Below are 22843 nucleotides of genomic sequence, written 5' to 3' on the forward strand. Positions count from 1 at the left end.
TAAAAGTAAGAATTGATTTAGAAATTAAATTTTTTTAGTCTGATTTATAAATAAAAGAAACATAAAAATTGAAAATTTTAAAAAAATTTAAATGATTTATTTTTAATATTTTAAAATAAAAAATAAATTTAACTCTAAAATGAATTCTAATTCCCAACATCGTAACCAATCTTAAAGTATATCTATGTATCTACGTTGGAATACTAGAAAAACCTAGGTGCCAACTCAAGGTAAAAGCAACAAATTTTTTAATTTTTTAGTAGAAATGACTCCTCCGCCTCAGTTCTCACTGCCTATATAACACACTTTTCTCCCCCTTTACCAGCACACACACATCCGTGTGGAAAGAAAACGAGTAAAATTTCCTGAGACTCGCACCCAACACAGCAAATACCACACCGCGATTCTCAATCCTTCTCTCTTTGTTGGGGTTTCGTTTCGCTTCGTAGTTTCTCTCGCGTCTTCTTCTCTTCTTTTCTCTTCGCACTTCGGATGTGTATTCACACATCCCCCTTTTCTCTCATCTCTCTCAGGTACCTCTTACCTTTTATTTTCTTCCTTTAATTTTCTGTTTACACAATATTCCAATCTCCAACAGGTATATGTATTTTAATTGATATCACAAGTTTGATCGGTTTCTTTTTTTTCAATTTCGTTTTGCTTTCGTTAATAAGTTGTTTTAGTTATGAATTTCTGATTAGGGTATTTGCTTTCTGGAACCGGTTTATGTTAATCTATCTAATCTATTTTACAAAGCTTTGGATTTTAGCTGTTAATAATCTGATTATTTGTTTTGTTAATTTTAATTTAATTTGATTTTTTTTTTCAGGCAGTGTAGTTCAGAGTAGAGTTGAGGTGAGATGACAACCCTAAGATCCAGTTGGCCGTCGAGGCTGCGGCAACTGCTCTCTGCCGAGGGCGCCATTGGCCCCTCCGTGAAGTTGGACTCTGAGCCTGTGAGTCTCTCTTTCTCAAAACGCACCGTTTCGTGTTTTCGTGATTAGGGTTTAACGTGATCACTTTATTAACTGCTGGGTAATTTGTAATTAATTGTAAACCCCAATTAAGGTTTTTCTTTCCCCTCCTTTTGTGTGTCTAGATGTCTTTCAGTTGTTTTCTTTATTTGTGTTTAACTGTTGGAGGACTCTTTTGTTAAGAGGTCTTAGAATATGTTGTTATTTGCGTTCTCTTGTTATTTGCATTTGACAAAAGTACTTGTCTGTTGTCACCCTGAAAATTCTCATGCCCTTCATTTCTTTCTTCTTCTCTGGTAATTTTTTTTTTTAATTTTATTTTAAAGCAAGGTTCCTGAGTGCTTTGCTTGTGATGTTAAATAAATGAATATGCGGCATCATGGTAATTGACATGGCCAGTAAAAATAATGAATCATTTGGATTATCTTTGGGGGAAAATGTGGCTTGCTTGTTCAGGAATAAATTGACTTGTTCTTTCCTTTGGTGAGAAGGCAAGGTTTGTAGCTTCTTCAAAAATGCTATTTCATTTTGATGAAGATACATATTTATAATTGACAATGGTTTATACAATTGCCAAAATGATTTACTGGCTTGTCATGAGATTGGCAGCCGGGAAACGCTGCTTTGTCAAATCAAGCATGTGGTTTAGTTTGTTGATTGTAGCACTAGCCATTTCTTGTAGTGTATATTTTTGTGGTGTTTGGTACAACAAATTGAGTTACCTGAGTTTGGTCACAGATTGACTGAATTGACTGAATGAGGGTTAACCTGAACTAATTACCAATGCTTCGTATATATTATTTTGGGGTGTATTTAACATTTCAAAAATTTGAATTGTTTTTGCTTATTCCATAACATTGTACTAGTGTACTACTGTACTAGTGGGATTAATAGGCATGTTTTGTGTCTATTAATTCACTATTTTATTAAATTAATTAAATGTGTGCAACAATAAAAAATATGGGATCAGTTGATATGGTAAGGATTTTGTTCTCTTGTTAACAGTTCTTAGGAATAGCAAAATGTGTTCTATGAATACATATATGAATAAGGATATCTTTTGGGGGGAAAAAAGAATTTGTGCACCAAAACTCTCAATTCTCATTTTAGTAGACTAGTGTATTAATAGGCACATGTGCTTTTTCGTCCACCGTTTTATTTATTAAATATGTATAATATTAATAAATGTGAGATTGGTCAACATGAATCCTGCACTCTAGCTAAGAGGTCTTGGGTTCAATTTTTAGAAATAAAAAATATATTAAAAATATATATTTTATGGATATACATGATGAAGGATATTTTATGAACAAAAATTGTGCACCAAACCTCACCCCAATCCCCATTATATATAGTAGATAGTAGATATAGTATAACTATGAGGTAATTACTATACAAAGCAGATAACTGAAGCATAGTAGCTTCCATTTCTTATGGTTAGTGAAAGCTGGTGTACTGTAAATTACAATATTGGAAAAATTAATTGTAATAAATGGTGATTTTATAAGTATGTTTCCTTGAAATTCAATTAGGATCCATTTTATTTCTGGAATTTACCAGCTGCCAATTTTATTAGCTATTCGCTAGTGACAGTGTAATCATTATATGATCTTTGCCTTATGGTAACGACTTTCTTAAACATATACTTTCATTATTGTTAGTAATTAATCATTGATACTGCTTCGGCTTTGATGTATTATTTCTTTTGCCACAAATTGGCAATCATAGAATGGTTGAATACTATTGATTAGGCTCAGCTGTCCTTATTTTCATGAGTGTCTTTTAAATCGATGAATATGAAATGCATTTCTCTGTTTTATGTATGTGCATCTCATGCATTTTAGGGTATTATTTCATGTTATATACTTTGAATCTTAGATTTTGGTAACAGTTGTCACAGTATGTATTGTATAATGTAAGATGTAGAGAGATGCAAACTTTTAATGAAATGCATTTTGTCATATATGTGTTCATAGAAAACAATTTGCTATTCCTACTTCCTACAAAATACGGTAAAACCATACTTGTACTAAATTTTTATTAAAGAAAAAGAAAAATGTTTCGTAAATGACGTTCATTATTTAGAGTAAAGAGAACTGTAGCATAATGAGGCGGAGAAAATAAAAGGAGGGAGTTGAGAGTTGTTTACTTCTCTTATTGCATGCACTTTTTTTAGTGGCAGTGTCTGTTTTTAGTGACAAGGTATTTAGGTGGTCCATTTAAATTTTGGTGCTCTATTTGCATGTGTGTGAAAAATTGTTGATAGGGTTTTGGTATGTGATGAGTTATTTATTTATTTATTCTTTTAATTAAAATAGAAGTTTGTCAATACTGTTGTTCCTTTGTCAAAATTGATTATAACAGACAACATACATACATGAATAAGTATGTTTAGATTTGCTTGCATTCTTGGATGGATTCGGGTGCATATTCATAGTTGGAATGACATGTATAACTCTATGCATACACGTGTTGTCATTTTTATCCTTACCCATGTAACATCATCTAAAGTTGTGATTGATTGGTTTCAGCCCCCAAAGGTAAAAGCATTCATTGACAAGGTCATCCAATGCCCATTACAAGATATAGCTATACCGCTCTCAGGTTTTCGGTGGGAGTACAACAAGGTAATCCTGGAATAGCTTTGCTGCATTAACTATGTTTTGTTCTTGTCCCCTTTTCTTCCAATCTCTTATATATATGCTGTTTTTCATCCAGGGGAACTTTCATCATTGGAGACCGATGCTACTTCATTTTGATACATACTTCAAGACATATTTGTCATGTAGAAATGACCTGACGCTGTCAGGTAATCTAGAAGATGACAGCGCATTACCAAAACATGCAATTCTGCAAATATTACGCGTAATGCAGATAATTCTAGAGAATTGTCCAAACAAGAGTTCATTTGATGGTTTAGAGGTTAGTTGCAGAAATTATGCCTGTATCTGTTTTTAATTAAATATATTCTCATTGTTTCCTTCCCCTGTCTCATAGTGTAGTGGTTCATACTTTATCAGAAAAATTTGCCCTTCTAAAATCTAATATTTTCTCTTTTCTCTTTCAGCATTTCAAGCTTTTACTAGCATCAACAGATCCTGAGATTCTTATTGCTGCGTTAGAAACTCTTTCTGCTTTTGTAAAAATAAATCCCTCGAAGCTGCATGGAAGTGCAAAGATGGTTGGCTGTGGTTCGGTGAACAGCTATCTATTGTCCCTAGCACAGGGATGGGGAAGCAAGGAGGAGGGCCTGGGGTTGTACTCTTGTGTTACGGCAAATGAGAAAGCTCAAGATGAGGCACTGTCCTTGTTTCCTTCTGATGTGGAGAGTGGCTCTAACCAAGCCAATTACCGCATAGGTTCTACACTTTATTTTGAATTGCATGGACCCAGTGTTCCAAGCAAGGAAGACAGTGAAGATCCATCTCCCCCTGCATTGAGAGTTATACACAAGCCAGATTTACACTTGTGCAAAGAAGATGATTTATCTCTGATGAAGCAACACATTGAACAATATAATGTTCCTGCAGAGCTTAGATTTTCATTGCTCACTAGAATTAGATATGCTCGGGCTTTTCGATCTCCTAGAATATGCAGGCTTTACAGCAGGATCTGCCTACTGTCTTTCATTGTGTTAGTTCAATCTGGAGATGCTCATGATGAGCTTGTGTCCTTTTTTGCTAATGAACCAGAATATACAAATGAATTGATCAGAATTGTACGATCTGAGGAAACTATATCTGGATCTATTAGAACACTTGCAATGCTTGCGTTAGGAGCTCAGTTAGCTGCCTATACATCATCACATGAACGAGCTCGGATTCTCAGTGGATCTAGTATCAGTTTTGCTGGTGGGAACAGAATGATACTGCTGAATGTGCTCCAGAGGGCTATTTTGCAATTGAAGAGTTCTAATGATCCATCTTCCCTTGCCTTTGTTGAGGCACTTCTCCAATTCTATCTTCTACATGTTGTTTCAACCTCAACTTCTGGGAGTAATGTTAGGGGTTCAGGCATGGTACCTACTTTCTTGCCTTTGCTGGAGGATTCTGATCCCTCACATATTCATCTAGTCTGTTTTGCTGTGAAAACCCTTCAGAAGCTTATGGATTATAGTGGCTCAGCTGTATCTTTGTTTAAAGAGTTGGGTGGTATTGAGTTATTGGCTCAAAGATTACAGAAGGAGGTACAGAGGGTCATTGGTTTGGTTGGAGAAAATGGTGATGATATGATGCTCACTGGTGAAAGCTCCAGACATAACGCTGATCAATTGTATGCCCAGAAACGGCTCATAAAGGTCTCCCTCAAGGCACTTGGTTCTGCAACATATGCACCTGTGAACTCTACTAGATCCCAACATTCTCAGGACAGCTCACTACCTGCAACTCTGGTTTTGATATTTGGGAATGTAGATAAGTTTGGGGGTGACATTTATTATTCAGCTGTAACTGTTATGAGCGAAATAATACACAAAGATCCAACATGTTTTTCTGCTCTTCATGAAATGGGTCTACCTGATGCATTTTTGTCATCAATTAGATCTGGAATACTTCCTTCATCAAAGGCTTTGACATGCATCCCAAATGGTCTTGGGGCCATTTGTCTTAATGCTAAAGGATTAGAAGCTGCGAGAGAATCTTCATCTTTGCGATTCCTTGTTGACATTTTCACTAGTAAAAAGTATGTCTTGGCCATGAATGAGGCTATTGTTCCGCTGGCAAATTCTATTGAGGAACTTCTCCGTCATGTATCTTCATTGAGAAGTGCTGGTGTTGACATTATCATTGAAATCATTCATAAGATTGCATCACTTGGAGAGGGAAATGGTGCAGGACCTTCAAGAAAAGCTAATGATGATACTGCAATGGAGACGGATTCAGAAGCCAAAGAAAATGAAGGCCATTGTTGCCTTGTTGGCACAGAAGAAGATTCAGCCGCTGAAGGAATAAGTGATGAGCAGTTTATTCAGCTGTGTGTTTTTCATTTGATGGTACTGGTTCACAGGACTATGGAAAATTCTGAAACATGCCGGTTATTTGTGGAAAAATCAGGAATTGATGCTCTATTGAAGTTGTTATTGCGACCCACCATTGCACAATCTTCAGATGGCATGTCTATTGCTTTACATAGCACCATGGTTTTTAAGGGGTTTGCTCAACATCATTCTTCTCCTCTTGCACGTGCCTTTTGTTCCTCCCTTAGAGAACACATGAAGAAAGCACTAGCTGGGTTTGGTGCAGCTTCTGAACCTTTGTTGCTGGATCCAAGGATAACACCCGATAATGGCATCTTTTCCTCACTCTTCCTTGTTGAGTTTCTTCTCTTTCTTGCTGCATCAAAAGACAATCGTTGGGTGACTGCATTGCTTACTGAATTCGGAAATGGAAGTAAGGATGTTCTGGAAGATATTGGACATGTGCACCGTGAAGTTCTGTGGCAAATTGCCCTGCTTGAGAATACAAAGACTGAGACTGAGGAAGATGGTGCTTGTTCTTCTGGGTCACAACAAACAGAGGCAGATGCAAATGAAACTGAAGAGCAACGATTCAATTCTTTCAGACAGTTTCTTGATCCATTACTGAGAAGGAGGACATCAGGATGGAGTATTGAATCCCAATTTTTTGACCTCATAAACCTGTATCGAGATTTGGGTCGTTCCCCTGGTTCTCAACACAGATCAATTTCTGTTGGGCCTTCAAGCATGCGGTCAACTTCTTCTAATCAGTTGCATCATTCAGATGATAATTCTGGGACTACTAACAAGAAGGAATCTGACAAGCAGAGGCCATATTATAACACCTGTTGTGACATGGTTAAATCACTTTCATTTCATATTACCCATTTGTTCCAGGAGCTAGGAAAAGTAATGCTGCTACCTTCGCGTCGACGTGATGATATTGTGAGTGTAAGCCCAGCTTCAAAGTCAGTGGCTTCTACTTTTGCATCTATTGCTCTCGATCACATGAATTTTGGTGGCCATGGAAATATTTCGGGAACCGAAGCCTCCATATCTACCAAGTGTCGGTATTTGGGGAAAGTGATAGAATTTTTGGATACTTTTCTGATGGAGAGGCCTGAATCATGCAATCCTGTTCTTCTGAATTGCTTGTATGGACGCGGAGTTATTCAATCTGTGTTGACCACATTTGAAGCTACCAGTCAGCTGCTTTTTACAGTTAATAGGACCCCTGCCTCGCCTATGGATACTGATGATGCAAATGCAAAGCAAGATGACAAGGAAGACACTGATAATTCGTGGATTTATGGTTCTTTAGCAAGTTATGGTAAATTGATGGACCATCTTGTGACCTCCTCTTATGTATTATCATCCTTCACAAAGCATTTGCTTGCACAGCCTCTTACAAATGGTGATGCACCTTTCCCACGTGATGCTGAGACTTTTGTTAAGGTCCTCCAGTCAACAGTGTTAAAGACCGTGCTTCCTGTTTGGACTCATCCCCAGTTTGTCGATTGTAGTCATGAATTTATTGCAACCATTATCTCTATCATTCGGCATGTATATTCAGGCGTTGAAGTAAAAAATGTAAATAACAGTGGGAGTGCTCGTGTTACCGGACCGCCTCCTAATGAAGCAACCATTTCAACCATTGTGGAGATGGGCTTTTCTAGATCTAGAGCTGAGGAAGCTTTGAGGCAAGTTGGGTCAAATAGTGTGGAGTTGGCTATGGAGTGGTTGTTCACCCATCAGGAGGAGACACAAGAAGATGATGAACTTGCCCGTGCACTTGCCATGTCCCTTGGAAACTCGGAATCCGAAACAAAGGATGCTGCAGGACATGACAATTCTCAACAGCTTGAGGAAGAGACTGTCCAACTTCCTCCTGTTGATGAGTTATTGTCTACTTGTGCAAAACTGCTTTTGAAGGAGCCGCTTGCTTTTCCTGTTCGTGACTTGTTTGTCATGATATGTTCTCAGGATGATGGTAAATCTAGATCTGATGTCATCACTTTTATTGTTGACCGGATCAAGGAATGTGGCTTGGTTTCTAGTAACGGAAATAACACCATGCTGGCAGCTCTTTTTCATGTTCTTGCTTTAATTCTTAATGAAGATGCTGTGGCTCGGGAAGCTGCTTCGAAGAGTGGTTTGATAAAAATTGCCTCAGATTTACTCTGCCAGTGGGAATCTAGTCTTGACAGTACGGACAAAAAGCAGGTGCCAAAATGGGTTACAGCTGGTTTTCTAGCATTAGACAGGTTGTTGCAACTGGATCAGAAGTTGAATTCTGACATTACTGAGCAGTTGAAGAAGGATGCTGTGAATAACCAGCAGACATCACTTACCATCGATGAAGATAGGCAAAACAAGTTGCAGTCTGCATTGGGACTCTCTACAAAGTATGCAGATATAAATGAGCAGAAGAGACTTGTTGAGGTTGCTTGCAGTTGTATGAAGAACCAACTTCCCTCAGACACCATGCATTCCGTTCTACTGCTTTGTTCCAATCTTACAAGGAATCATTCTGTAGCTCTTACCTTTTTAGATGCTGGTGGTTTAAGTTTACTTCTTTCTCTGCCAACAAGTAGCCTCTTCCCTGGATTTGATAATGTTGCTGCTAGTATTGTGCGCCATGTACTTGAGGATCCCCAAACACTTCAGCAAGCAATGGAATCTGAGATAAAACATAGTCTTGTAGTTGCATCTAACCGGCATCCAAATGGAAGGGCCAATCCTCGCAATTTCCTTTCAAACTTATCTTCTGTAATTTCCCGAGACCCAGCAATTTTCATGCAAGCTGCAAAATCTGTGTGCCAAGTGGAAATGGTAGGTGAAAGACCGTATGTTGTTCTGTTGAAGGATCGGGATAAAGACAAAATTAAGGAGAAAGAAAAAGAGAAGGATAAATCATTGGAAAAAGACAAAGTGCAGAATAGTGATGGGAAGGTTGGTTTGGGATATTCAAACACAGCAGCTTCTGGCCATGGCAAAATTCATGACTCCAATTCTAAGAGTGTAAAAAGTCATAAAAAGCCTCCTCAAAGTTTTATTAATGTGGTAGAACAACTTCTTGATTCTGTATGCACTTTTGTTCCTCCGAGAAAGGATGACATTGCCCCAAATGTACATCTTGTGCCTTCAACCTCAAGTGACATGGACATCGATGTCTCTACAGGCAAGGGAAAAGGAAAAGCTGTTGCTACCATATCTGAGGCGAATGAAACCAGTAGTCAGGAAGCTTCTGCATCACTTGCTAAAGTTGTCTTTATTCTGAAGCTTTTAACAGAGATATTATTGATGTATTCATCATCTGTTCATGTTCTACTTCGACGGGATGCTGAGATGAGCACCATTAGGGGCAGTTATCAAAAGAGTCCTGCTGGTTTAAGCATCGGTGGAATATTCCATCATATTCTTCACAATTTTCTTCCACACTCTCGAAATTCCAAGAAGGATAATAAAGTTGATGGTGATTGGAGACAGAAACTGGCCACCAGGGCAAACCAGTTTTTGGTGGCTGCCTGTGCTCGTTCTGCAGAGGCAAGAAAGAGGGTATTTAGTGAGATTAGTTGTATCATCAACGAATTTGTTGAGTCATGTAATGGTGTTAAGCCACCAGGCAATGAAATTCAGGTTTTTATGGATCTACTTAATGATGTTTTGGCTTCTCGAACACCTTCTGGTTCATGCATCTCAGCGGAGGCCTCTGCCACTTTTATTGATGCTGGTCTAGTTAAGTCACTCACTCGAACTCTTCAAGTTTTGGACTTGGACCATGCTGATTCATCCAAAGTTGCCACTGGCATTATTAAAGCTCTTGAGTTGGTCTCCAAGGAACATGTACAGTCAGTTGATTCTAATACGGGGAAGGGTGATGGTACTACAAAACCTTCTGATCTTAATCAACCTGGAAGAGAGGATAATACTGGTGAGATGCCTCAGTCCATGGAAATGACATCTCAAGCCAATAGTGATTCCCTTCAAGGATGTGACCGTGGGTCTTACAATGCAATTCAGTCTTATGGTGGGTCTGAAGCTGTTACTGATGATATGGAACATGATCAAGATCTTGACGAAAGCTATGCTCCTACTAATGAGGATGATTACATGCATGACAATGCTGAAGATGCAAGAGGTCTTGAGAATGGATTGGAAAATGCAGGGTTACGATTTGAAACTCAAACTCATGGTCAAGAAAATATTGATGAAGATGATGAGGATGATGAAATGTCTGGAGATGATGGTGAGGATGCAGATGAAGATGAGGAAGATGATGAGGAACATAACGATATGGAAGATGAAGTACATCACTTGCCACATCCTGATACAGACCAAGATGATCATGAGATTGACGATGATGAGTTTGATGATGAAGTGATGGAGGAGGAGGATGAAGAGGATGAGGAAGATGAGGATGGTGTTATACTGCGACTTGATGAGAGTATTAATGGAATTAATGTTTTTGATCATATTGAAGTATTTGGCAGGGAGAATAATTTTCCAAATGAAGCTTTTCATGTGATGCCAGTTGAAGTTTTCGGATCTAGACGGGGAAGGACAACTTCAATTTACAGTCTTTTGGGTAGAACTGGTGATGCTGGAACGCCTTCTCGCCATCCGCTTTTAGTTGAACATACTGCATTCCATCCATCGACAGGGCAATCAGGTTGATTTATTCATAAATCTATTATTAAGAACTAGTTAATTTTCTGTTTGTGTGTATTTATATTCCAGTAGCTATTTTTACTTTGTTCATACTATGTTCCGTAAAAGAGGCTTTTGATGTTTTAAAATAACACCTTAGATTGTTTGGTATTTTGTTAAAACTTACAGATAATTTAATGGAGAACAACTCAACAGGGTTGGATAATATATTTCGATCACTGAGGAGTGGCCGCAATGGACAGCGGTTGAACTTGTGGACTGACGGTAACCAGCAGAGTGGTGGTTCAAGTACTGGGGTTGTTCCACCTGGCCTTGAGGATTTGCTTGTCTCTCAATTAAGGCGTCCTAGCCCTGAAAAGTCATCCAATAAGAACAGAACTGAAGGAGGAGGTGCTCCTAGTAAAGTTGAAGTCAGCCATGCACAAGATTCAGGAGGTGCACCAACAAATGTCCCTGTTGAAAGTAATGCAATTCAGGAAGTTGTTACTTTAGCTCCTTCAACAAATGATGACAGCAGCAATGCTGATACCAGACCTGTAGGAACTGCATCTCAGCAAGAAAATGCATCTGGCACTCAGTCACAAGCAGTTGAGATGCAATTTGAGCATAATGAGGGACCTGTGAGGGATGTTGAAGCTGGGAGCCAAGAGAGTAGTGGTAGTGGGGCAACTTTTGGTGAAAGCCTTCGCAGTCTAGATGTTGAGATTGGAAGTGCTGATGGCCATGACGATGGTGGAGAAAGGCAGGTTTCTGCTGATCGAATAGTTGGAGATTCACAGGTTGTGCGCACAAGAAGAGCAAATATGCCTTTGAGTCATTCATCTCCTGCAGGTGGTAGAGATGCATCCCTTCATAGTGTTACTGAAGTCTCTGAAAATTCTAGTCGAGATGCAGACCAAGAAGGTCCATCATCAGAGCAGCAGGTCAATAGTGATGCTGGCTCAGGTGCAATAGATCCTGCTTTTCTGGATGCTCTTCCCGAGGAGCTGCGCGCTGAAGTCCTATCAGCTCAGCAAGGTCAAGTGGCACAAACATCAAATCCTGAGCCTCAAAACAATGGGGATATCGATCCAGAGTTTCTTGCAGCTCTTCCTGCAGATATTCGAGCAGAGGTTCTAGCTCAACAGCAAGCACAGAGGATGCATCAATCTCAGGAATTGGAAGGCCAACCTGTAGAAATGGACACGGTCTCGATAATTGCAACATTCCCTTCTGATTTACGAGAAGAGGCAAGTTCATTTATCAACCTCTTTATATATAAGTGAGGTTGTTTCTAAAATTTTCTTGTGTTTTCTTCAGGTTCTGTTAACTTCTCCTGATACTATTCTTGCCAATCTTACACCTGCTCTTGTTGCGGAGGCAAATATGTTGCGTGAGAGGTACGCACACCGTTATAGTCGTACCCTGTTTGGCATGTATCCAAGAAGTCGTAGAGGTGAGACTTCTAGACGTGAAGGTATTGGCTCTGGTCCGGACGGCGTTGGTGGAAACACCTCATCACGCCGGTCCAGTGGTGCTAAGGTTGTTGAAGCTGATGGAGTACCACTAGTTGATACGGAAGCTTTGCATGCCATGATTCGTTTGTTCCGTATAGTCCAGGTATTAATGTTTGATAGGAAGATACCCCTCAAAGCATTCCTTCTTAATTGCCTCATGCGTAACATGTTTTGACTTTTGCAGCCACTCTATAAAGGTCAACTACAGAAGCTTCTTTTAAATCTTTGTGCCCATTGCGAAACAAGAACCTCTCTTGTCCAAATTCTGATGGACATTCTAATGCTTGATGTTAAGAGGCCTGCTAATTATTTTAGTGCCGTTGAGCCACCATATAGATTATATGGTTGTCATAGCAATGTAATGTACTCTCGTCCTCAATCTTTTGATGGTAAGAATGCTTGATAATCTTGTTAGTAGTTGCTTCTTTTTAGTAATATCCATTATTTTCATCCTGTAACAGTCATTTCTTGTGGGTGCTCATTATTATGAATCTTTCTAATTAAGCTGTAACTGAAACAATTTTCATGTTGCCAATACATCTATTCTGAACATTTTTCATAGTTAATGCATCTAATGATGTCTTCAATATTGTTTGGTTTCATAGGAGTTCCCCCATTGCTGTCTCGGCGAATACTTGAAACACTCACTCATCTTGCTCGAAATCATCCATATGTGGCAAAAAGTTTGCTTCAGCTACGGCTGCCTTATCCTGCAATTAAAGAACAAGATAATGCAAGTGACGCACGTGGGAAGGCTGTGATGGTTGTGGAAGATGTAGATAAAAGTAATGAAGGTTACGTATCTATTGCAATGCTTTTGCGTCTCTTGAACCAACCACTTTATTTAAGGAGTATAGCTCACCTTGAGCAGGTGATGTTTTTTTGCTATATTTGACACTCAATTCAGTCTCATGCTCCTGTTGACAATGCTGACATGATTTGCTGTGTTCTCAGCTGTTACGTTTACTGGATGTTATCGTTGATAGTGCTGGAGGCAAGCCGAGTTCAACTGACAAATCCCTGATCCCTACATCCAAGCTTCCTGCAGCTCCACAGATTTCTGCAGTAGAGACAGATGTAAATACTGATTCTGGTGTTATGTCCTCAGGGGTTGATGCATCCAATAAAGTTGAAGATTCTGCCAAACCCACTACTTCCAGTAATAGTGCAGAAAGTGAGTCCCAGAGAGTATTGAGTAATCTGCCACAAGAAGAACTCCGGCTACTGTGCTCATTGCTTGCACAAGAAGGGTATATTTATGCACCTAATGTTCTTTCTGTGTCATTTCTACTCCAGGGGTCTTGTCAGTATGCTTAGGTTTTGTGTACCTAGTATCATCACACTCACTGGGAGATCCCAGCTTAGGTCAAGGTGTAGGGGTGATGAAATATCCTGCTCTCATCTAATTTTTTAATCCACTTAGTTTTGTAGGTCGTCTTGTGCATACCTTTGTAGCAATGATGCAGTTCATACCAGTCATCACTTGACCAGATTAATTTCTTGTTATTGTGTAACATTTTGATTGATGAACTAAGATATTTTATCTATTTCTCCCAGGTTGTCGGATAATGCATACACATCAGTTGCTGATGTAATGAAGAAATTGGTGGCGATTGCTCCTACTCACTGTCAGCTATTTGTCACGCAGCTGTCAGAAGCAGTTAAAAAGTTGACTTCATCCGCAATGGACGAACTACGTCTATTCAGTGAAGCATTGAAAGCTCTTCTTAGTACATCTTCTTCTGATGGAGCTGCTATTTTGAGAGTTCTGCAAGCCTTGAGTTCCCTTGTAACTTCGTTGACTGAGAAAGAGATTGATAGGGTTTCATCCTCTGCCCTTTCTGAGGTTTGGGAGATTAATTCAGCATTAGAGCCTTTATGGCAAGAGCTAAGCTGTTGTATAAGCAAGATAGAATCATACTCAGATTCTGCATCCGACTTTTTCACCCCTTCTAGACCATCCGTGTCTAAACCATCTGGTGTGATGCCTCCGCTTCCTGCGGGCTCTCAAAATATCTTGCCTTACATAGAATCTTTCTTTGTTGTTTGTGAGAAGTTGCATCCTGCACAGCCTGATGCCGGTAATGACTCAACGATTCCGGTTATTTCTGATGTTGAGTATGCTAGCACATCTGCCACGCAGCAGAAGGCATCTGGGCCAGCTGTGAAAGCAGATGAGAAACATGCAGCTTTTGTCAGGTTCTCAGAAAAGCATAGGAAACTACTAAATGCTTTTATAAGGCAAAATCCTGGCTTACTTGAAAAATCTTTCTCGCTCATGCTGAAGGTACCAAGATTTATCGATTTTGACAACAAACGGTCCCATTTCCGATCAAAGATTAAGCATCAGCATGACCACCACAGTCCTTTAAGAATTTCAGTAAGAAGGGCATATGTTCTAGAAGATTCTTATAACCAGCTTCGCATGCGGTCGACTCATGATTTAAAGGGAAGATTGACTGTTCATTTCCAAGGAGAGGAAGGCATTGATGCCGGTGGGCTTACAAGGGAATGGTATCAATTGTTGTCCAGAGTTATTTTTGACAGAGGAGCATTGCTTTTCACCACAGTGGGCAATGAATCAACATTTCAGCCAAACCCAAACTCTGTTTACCAAACAGAACATTTATCTTATTTCAAATTCGTTGGCAGGGTGGTTAGTATTTCTTCAAGTGCATATTGACTTCCCTTTGATGCAAGTCATCCTATCCTTTCTTACTCCATTCTGCCTTATCCAGGTTGGAAAAGCATTATTTGATGGCCAGCTCTTGGATGTGCATTTTACTCGGTCATTCTACAAGCACATGCTTGGTGTCAAAGTTACATATCATGATATTGAAGCCATTGATCCCGACTATTTCAAAAATTTGAAATGGATGCTTGAGGCGAGTTTATTATTATTGTTCACATCAATGTTCTCACCGATGTCAGTCATTGTGAATGTCTCTGACAAATATCTTGTGTTTGTGATCTGATTGCAGAATTATATCAGCGATGATCTGGATCTTACTTTCAGCATTGATGCTGATGAAGAAAAATTGATCTTGTATGAACGGACACAGGTATTTTCTTTTCTTTTAAACTTTTTTGAGATGGTGCATTGGATTGGGAGTTATTCTAATCATGATGAACATGACTAGGTGAGTGACTATGAGTTGATTCCTGGTGGACGGAATATCAAAGTTACTGAGGAGAACAAGCATCAATATGTTGATCTGGTTGCTGAGCATCGATTGACAACTGCTATTCGACCTCAAATAAATGCTTTTTTGGAAGGATTTTATGAATTAATTCCCAAGGAGTTGATATCTATATTCAATGACAAAGAGCTGGAATTATTGATCAGTGGACTTCCTGATATTGACTGTGAGTCGTCTATTATATTCCCCCCCCCCCCCCTCTCCTCCTCCTCCTCCTCCTCCTCCTCCTCCTCATATAATTGGATGATTGATTATTGAAGGGAAAATTTAACAAATAGTTTTGCTTTTTATTTCAGTGGATGACTTGAGAGCCAACACAGACTATTCTGGCTATAGTGCTGCATCGCCAATTATCCAATGGTTTTGGGAGGTTGTTCAAGGTTTCAGCAAGGAAGACAAGGCTAGGCTGTTGCAGTTTGTGACAGGAACATCCAAGGTATGTTGCTACCAGAGGTTTGAAGCCACTGAGATGTTAATTAAATTTTAGAGGAGAATTCTAGCTAGTAGCTACATTCTGTTAAGCTTAGTTCATGATTTAAGATTTTTTTCCCCCCACTACATTTTTGTTGAGAGTAGTTCTTACATAATTTGTAACTGCAGTAGAGTATCTGTCATCCTTTAGAAATCCCGATTGTGTGGGGAACAAGGCCATTTTGGTCCGGTGAATTTAAGCTGGTCAAATATTCATTTCCTTTTGGTTGTGTCCTAGTCTATGACAAGTAAATGATTTTTGCAGTAGTTTTGGAATCTCATTTTAGCTACCAATGGTTCAGGTGCCTTTGGAAGGCTTCAGCGCTCTCCAAGGAATATCAGGCTCTCAGAAGTTTCAAATACACAAAGCATATGGAAGCCCAGATCACCTACCTTCTGCTCACACATGGTAAATCTTTTCCCCCTATCTATGTTAACTGCTATTTTTGAAGTTAAATGCCATACTCTTTCACTTGATTGATCATTATCTGTGAGTTCAAGTAACGCGTATACTTTCTTGGTGCAGTTTTAATCAACTAGATCTGCCAGAGTATCCATCTAAAGAACATTTGGAAGAGAGGTTATTGCTTGCGATACATGAAGCAAATGAGGGATTTGGATTTGGTTAAGTTTTTCTCTTGGGGTATTGATTGGGGAGAAAATACTGTGTATTACATTTTAGGTTAGGAACTCTATTAAATAGAATTGAGTGGTACAGGGGGTTGACATTTTTTTTTCTTTTTGAAAGTTCACAACATGTTAATATGCTGTACAGTCGTATATTTTCAATGGAAATTCCTTTTGGTAGTTTTCAAAGTACATACGGTTTCTTCCGCAGTTACTAAATTAGTTATCACTTAGCAATTTCGATCCAAAGCAACAATGATGAAGAATGAATATTACAGGTGATTGGTATTATGTTGCGATCTTCATGCGTGTTGCATAATGAATAGTACCATTTGGGCAAGACCTTGCGCCGACAATCTTTCAATAAGCCGGAATTTTGGATTGGATTGCAAAATCTTAACTACAAAGATACTAAACTATGATAGATTCTACAGTGGACTAATATAGACGTAGAATATAAACTAAGATATAACGAAAGAAAGCTTCATGAGTTCTTTTAAAACAAGTTTTAATTATATACTCTTGAAATTATCTAAACTAATTTCAGAAATTATTTTTTCTGGCCATTGTCAGTGGTTAAAAAATGTTAATTGAGTTCAGAATGTGTTATAGTCAAGTATATTGACATTCAGAAATGCTAGGCGTCCATGCATATTTCGAACCAAGTTTTTAACCAAATGCGACATAGGTGGGCACGTTTCTTCTTCTTTTATTATTGTTATCATCGTCATCATCTTCTTTTGCGCTTTCTTTTTTTAATGTCCTCATCTTTTGTTAATGTTCAATTTCTTCTCTTTTTTTCCTTCGTCATTTTCTTTTATTATTATCATCATCGTCTTCGTCTTGTTGATATTGTTAAATTTTTTTTCTTTTTTTCCCTCTTCATCCTCTATTATTATTATTATCATCATCGTCTTCGTCGTTTTCATTTTCTCTTAACCAATAAAATATGCATAGCACCTAAATAATAAAATACATTCGCAGTATTTATATACTATACTAATTATGAAATACGGACAACGCATAATTTTTTTTGTATAATACAAAAATTCAAGTGCATAGCACAAATTTTGATGTGCAGCACAAATTTTTAGAAAACTACATACCCAAAATATTGACTCACCTAATTAATAAAATATATTCGCAGAAAAAATTGTATACTATGTGCAAAATTTGTGTACTATGTACAAAAATCTATATATTATACCAATGAAATACGTAGAATACATGAATTTTGGTGTACAGTACAAAAATTTTGGTGTATAGTATAGAAACAACAAATTTTTGGAAGACTAGATACTCAGAATATTGACTCACCCAACTAAAAAAATATATTTGCAGCAAAAATTTATGTATTATGTGCAAAATAAAATTCCTTTAGAATTTTTTTTTGTGTAAGTCTTGATGAACAAATATCACTTTTGTTACATATTTGATTTGTAGACCGAGACAAAATTTGGTTTTTTCTAAGATCTGACATCTCAAACTCTTCTTTTAGAGCATTTATGATTATAGGAATCTCTTCAAGAGATCCAATCATCAACATACACAACAATTATAATGAATTCAGAATATACACTCATGGACAAATATTATTATTTTTGAACTCCTTTTTTATCAAATAGTCTGTAAGATGGTTGTACCACATCCGTCCACATTACTTTATACTATATAATTATCGCTTCAGTCTAACTGAGTATATTAATCCTTGAGAACTCTCTTTGAATGATTCAAATATCTTTACTTCTTTAGAGACTCCCATATAGATATCACGATCTAATGACTCATATAGATAGGTCGTGATCATATTCATTAGATGCATATTTAGCTTATTATATGCTCATAAGCTAGTTAAATATCTCAAGGTAGTTGGATCTACTACAGGAGAGTATGTCTTCTCATAGTCTATACCAGGTGTTTGTGAGAAATTTTATGCTATAACTCGAACTTTGTAGTAAAATTTCATTATGCTCATTTTGGTTTTTCACAAATATTCATTTATATCTAATAGGTTTCACACCTTGATTGACGATCCAAATGTATTAATAATGATGCATTTCAGTTTAGCTCTTTTTTTTTTTTGAAAGAAAGGAGCTCAACACATCAAGTGGAGCAAAAAATAACAAAAAGAACCAGAGTAAACCATAAAGCAAGCTACCCAACTCCAAGTAACACTAACATTTATCCCATTTTCATCTCCGGCATTGCCATCAACAACAAAAAGGATCTACACTTAACCACTCCTTATAGTTCATGAAGGACATATGGATAATCTCAACAACCCTTTTTCCTTTATTCTGAAAAATTCTTCTGTTCCTTTCTAGCCAGATGTTTCAGATAATCGCACAAAAACCCATCAACCACCTCTTGCGCTCCTCCTTGCTAGCTGATATCTCAGTCCAACTTATAAAATGTTCCTTCAACGTCCCCGGGTATGACCATTGTCTTCCAACAAATGATAACCAAGCACACCAAATCTGCCAAGAAAAATCACAACCAAGGAACAAGTGGTGACCATATTCAATACTCTTGTTACAAAACACACATACAACATCTTCCTGGTGGATAACTCCCAACCAACTCAGCCTCTCCTTCGTATTGACCCTACCAGTCAATACAAACCAGACAAACAGTTCAACTCTTGGTGGAACTAAATCTTTCCAAATTGTCCTTGTAAAGTTGTAGCTTGTTATATCCTCGGTTTATCTCTTTTACTAGCTATTTATTCTCTCCTCTAATGTTAAAAATATTGTCTCATTAAAGTGACAATTTGTAAATCAGGCTTTAAATACATCTTCTGTTTGTATCTCTAGATGCCTTACAATGGAAGGAGAATCATATCCAACATATATTTCTAATTTTCTTTGGGATCCCGTTTTGGTGTGATTATGTGGAGCAATTATAACATATATCGCACAACCAAATATTCTCAAATGGGATATATTTTGCTATTGGCCAAAAGCCAACTGTAAAGAAGAGAATTTGTGGTAACTTGTTGGTGTTAAACGAATAAGTGCTGCAATATGTAAAATAATATGCCCAAGCAGAAATTAAGAGATTTATTCTCATAAGTAAGGGTGTAATAATCAACTGGATGCATTTAATTAGTGATTTAGCTAGCCCATTTTGTATTTGAACATGAGTTATCAGATATTCAACACTTATAATAGTATTATCAAGGTGAATTGTTTATATTGGATTTACAAGAAAATGTGCTTTTAATTTTGTAGTTTGCACAATTAGTCTCGCAAACGCCAAGTTACGAGATGATAATAAGCACACATGAGACCATCTTGAAGACGCATCTGTTAGGACCATAAAGTATCTAAAAGATCCACATGGTGAATAAAATTAGTTCACATATATTACCTTGAATCCACTCAAGAAATTCAGATGACTAAAATATAAATCTTTTCTAGTGATGGCCTTATAATCGATTTTTCTTGAGAGCACGCAATAAAACATAACTTATTAGATTGAAGAATCTTATGTTTTTTCAATGAATGCTCTTGTAAATTTTTAATGATCCTTCTCATTATGGCAAATGAGTATAATATATATACTAAAAAACGCATAGGCAAATTTTCCTTGACTTTCTTATTTGACTCAACTCATAATATAGAGGAGCCCATTGTTATCCTCATGCTGCCTCAATATGATATCCATTCTTACGGATATCTTTAAGACTCAACAAGTTTCTTTGAGCTTTTGACACTACGAAACACGAATAGTTTTCTGATTTGTCGTGTCCGCGTGTCAGACACATTTCGGACATGATACTCATCGACTCTTGTCCGACACGCATGTCTTCTGTGTCCAACCATGTCCTAATAAAAAAATAAATTTTTTTTGTCCATCACGAGTCAGTGTCTTTAGCCTCATTCTTAACATGTATTCTTGAAATGAATTTAGAAATAGTATATAATTAATTATTTTAATAAAAAATATTTTAAATGTTTTATATAATTAAAAAATATAAAAACAATTAAAAATAATTTATATTTCAATAACCAAAATATCATTATCATTTATTTAATTCAAAACTTATTAGCTAACTACTTTTGTTAAAAATATTATTATATAATATAGTTTTTCATCAAAATATTTTAAAAATATAATTTATTTAAAATATTATATATAATACATAAAAATATTAATTTTTTTATTTTTTTAAATTTTTTTAGAAAAATAGAATAAATAATATAATTTTAAATACATTCTTATCACATCATATATTTACTTATATTAGTAAGACCTAAACTAATCAAACTTGCACAATTAAAATATTATAAGTCATTTAATTTGAAATAGCATAATTTGTGATTATAATTAATATATGTATTGTCAACGAACAAATTAGGAAATTAAATAATTTCCTAACAATCTCCCACTTGGACTATACATATATTCTTTCTTGACATAATCACATCTTATAAACTTTATGCGCGCATCTGAGTACTATTTTCCTTATTACTTTAACAATATGGTCTGTCTCATATATTAGATATGGAATCACAACAGCTTTTATCACATTAATGTGGTAATTGAACCACGACAATCACCATCCTAATATACTTAACGACATAGATCAAATTTGGATGAGTAATATGAAAATTACATGTCAAGTGATCTCATGCATGTCTATTTTCAGCTGGTCCATCTTAAACTTTATTGAGATCAAACACAAAACAAATATTGCAAAATGAACATTTCACATAACATGAAATAAATCATGAACTTAATTTTGCAGAAAATAATTCAATATCGGTCATAAGACATATAGCATAAAATAAACTCCCACTAACCCAAGGCATCACAAATATTGACACCCATCCGAGCAGTGTGCTCATGAAAGACTTTAGGGATCAATCCCTTGTTTAATGGGTCTGCTAGCATATACTCTGTTCCTATATGCTCTATGAAAATTTGTTTTTCTTGAACTTTCTCCTTAACAACTAAGAACTTGATGTTTATATGATTCGATTTTGTCAAGCTCTTATTGTTGTTGGAGTATAGTATTGCTGACTTGTTATCACAGAATATCTTCAATAGTTTTTTAATGCCATCTACTATATGAAGCTCAGTGACAAAGTTTCGCAACCATATGCCATGTTTGGATGCCTCAAAGCAAGCAACGTATTCTGCCTCCATTGTTGAGGAAGCTACAAGAGTCTGTTTGTTAGACTTTCATGCAATAGCTCCTCCAGCCAAATTGAAGATATAGCCTGAAGTAGAGCGTCTACTATCTCTATATCCCACAAAATCGGAATCAGAGTACCCAATGATCTCCAAATTTTATGGTCTTCGATAAGTAAGCATGTAATCCTTTATTCTCTTCAGATAACGTATTACGCGTTTAACAACTATCCAATGATCCATGCCTGGGTTGCTCAAGTATCTACCCAACACTCCTACTATAAATGATATATTGGGACGTGTGCAAACTTGAGCATACATTAAACTCTTTAGTGCTGATGCATAAGGTTTATCATGCATTGTTGTCCTCTCAAAATTATTTTTAGGGCATTGCTTGAGACTGAACTTGTCTCCTTTAGTTATGGGTGTGTCCATTGGTCTATAACTTTTCATGCCGTATCTACTTAAAATCTTTTCGATATAGTTCTTTTGTGATAATCCAAGAATACCTTAAGAGTGATCTCTTTGTATCTCGATTCCTAATACAAAAGAGGCATCACCAAGATCTTTCATTTCAAATTTGTTCAATAGAAATTTTTTAGTTTCATGTAACAAGCCTATATCGTTATTGGCAAGTAGAATGTCATCAACATATAAGACCAAACAAATGTATTTACTCGCACTGAACTTGTGGTATACACACTCATCTATGATATTTACCTCAAAATCATATGAGATAATGACTTGATGAAACTTATGATACCATTAACGGGAAGCTTGTTTGAAATCATAGATGAATTCCTTTAACTTACAAACCATAGATTTTGAATCACTTGATACAAAATTTTCTGGTTGTACCATATACACCATTTTATCAATGTCACCATTGAGAAACGCTGTCTTTATATCCATCTGATGTAGCTCCAAGTCAAAATGAGCTACTAGTGCCATTATGGTTCTAAAAGAGTCTTTCGATAATACTGGAGAGAAAGTCCCTTATGCCTTCCTTTTGAGTATAGCCTTTAGCAACTAGACGAGCTTTATATCTCTCGACATTACCCTTAGAATCCCTCTTAGTTTTAAATATCCATTTACAACCAATTGGTTTCACACCTTCAGGTAATTCTACGAGATCCCAAATATCATTGTCTTTCATAGACTTCACCTCTTCTTTCATGGCATCGATCCACTTTTCAGAGTTAGAACTTTGCATGGCTTGAAGAAATTTGATTGGGTTATTTTTTGTCAAACCAATGTCATCATCATGTTCTTGGAGATAGACTACATATTCATCCAAAATCACACTTCTCCTTT

The 22843-nt window shown here is 36.9% G+C and overlaps 1 protein-coding gene across 2 annotated transcripts; it reads left to right on the top strand.

Moving 5' to 3' along the window:
* Positions 1-205: 205 nt before the first annotated feature.
* LOC112766796 (E3 ubiquitin-protein ligase UPL2) lies at positions 206-16585 on the top strand. Of its 2 annotated transcripts, none has more exons than XM_025812693.3 (17): positions 206-533; positions 830-956; positions 3506-3601; positions 3693-3896; positions 4042-10600; positions 10768-11828; positions 11899-12198; positions 12280-12484; positions 12701-12966; positions 13050-13345; positions 13653-14751; positions 14834-14980; positions 15077-15157; positions 15236-15461; positions 15592-15731; positions 16069-16175; positions 16293-16585. In XM_025812693.3, exons 2-17 carry the CDS (start codon positions 861-863, stop codon positions 16393-16395), a joined length of 10986 nt encoding a protein of 3661 aa, XP_025668478.1. In that variant the 5' UTR covers positions 206-533; positions 830-860; the 3' UTR covers positions 16396-16585. The 2 variants fall into 2 exon arrangements, with proteins under 2 accessions (XP_025668478.1, XP_025668479.1); XM_025812694.3 differs by having other exon boundaries at positions 10795-11828.
* Positions 16586-22843: the final 6258 nt, after the last annotated feature.

Source organism: Arachis hypogaea, chromosome 17 (genome assembly GCF_003086295.3).
Source record: "Arachis hypogaea cultivar Tifrunner chromosome 17, arahy.Tifrunner.gnm2.J5K5, whole genome shotgun sequence".
NCBI classification, from domain to species: domain Eukaryota; kingdom Viridiplantae; phylum Streptophyta; class Magnoliopsida; order Fabales; family Fabaceae; genus Arachis; species Arachis hypogaea.

Bases quoted from the DNA above. Each gene is read 5' to 3' on its own strand.
- LOC112766796 (XM_025812693.3), top strand. From the start codon at position 861: ATGACAACCCTAAGATCCAGTTGGCCGTCGAGGCTGCGGCAACTGCTC. The intron at 14,752-14,833 runs GTTAGTATTTCT...TGCCTTATCCAG, and splicing joins TCAAATTCGTTGGCAGGGTG to GTTGGAAAAGCATTATTTGA. The intron at 14,981-15,076 runs GCGAGTTTATTA...ATCTGATTGCAG, and splicing joins ATTTGAAATGGATGCTTGAG to AATTATATCAGCGATGATCT.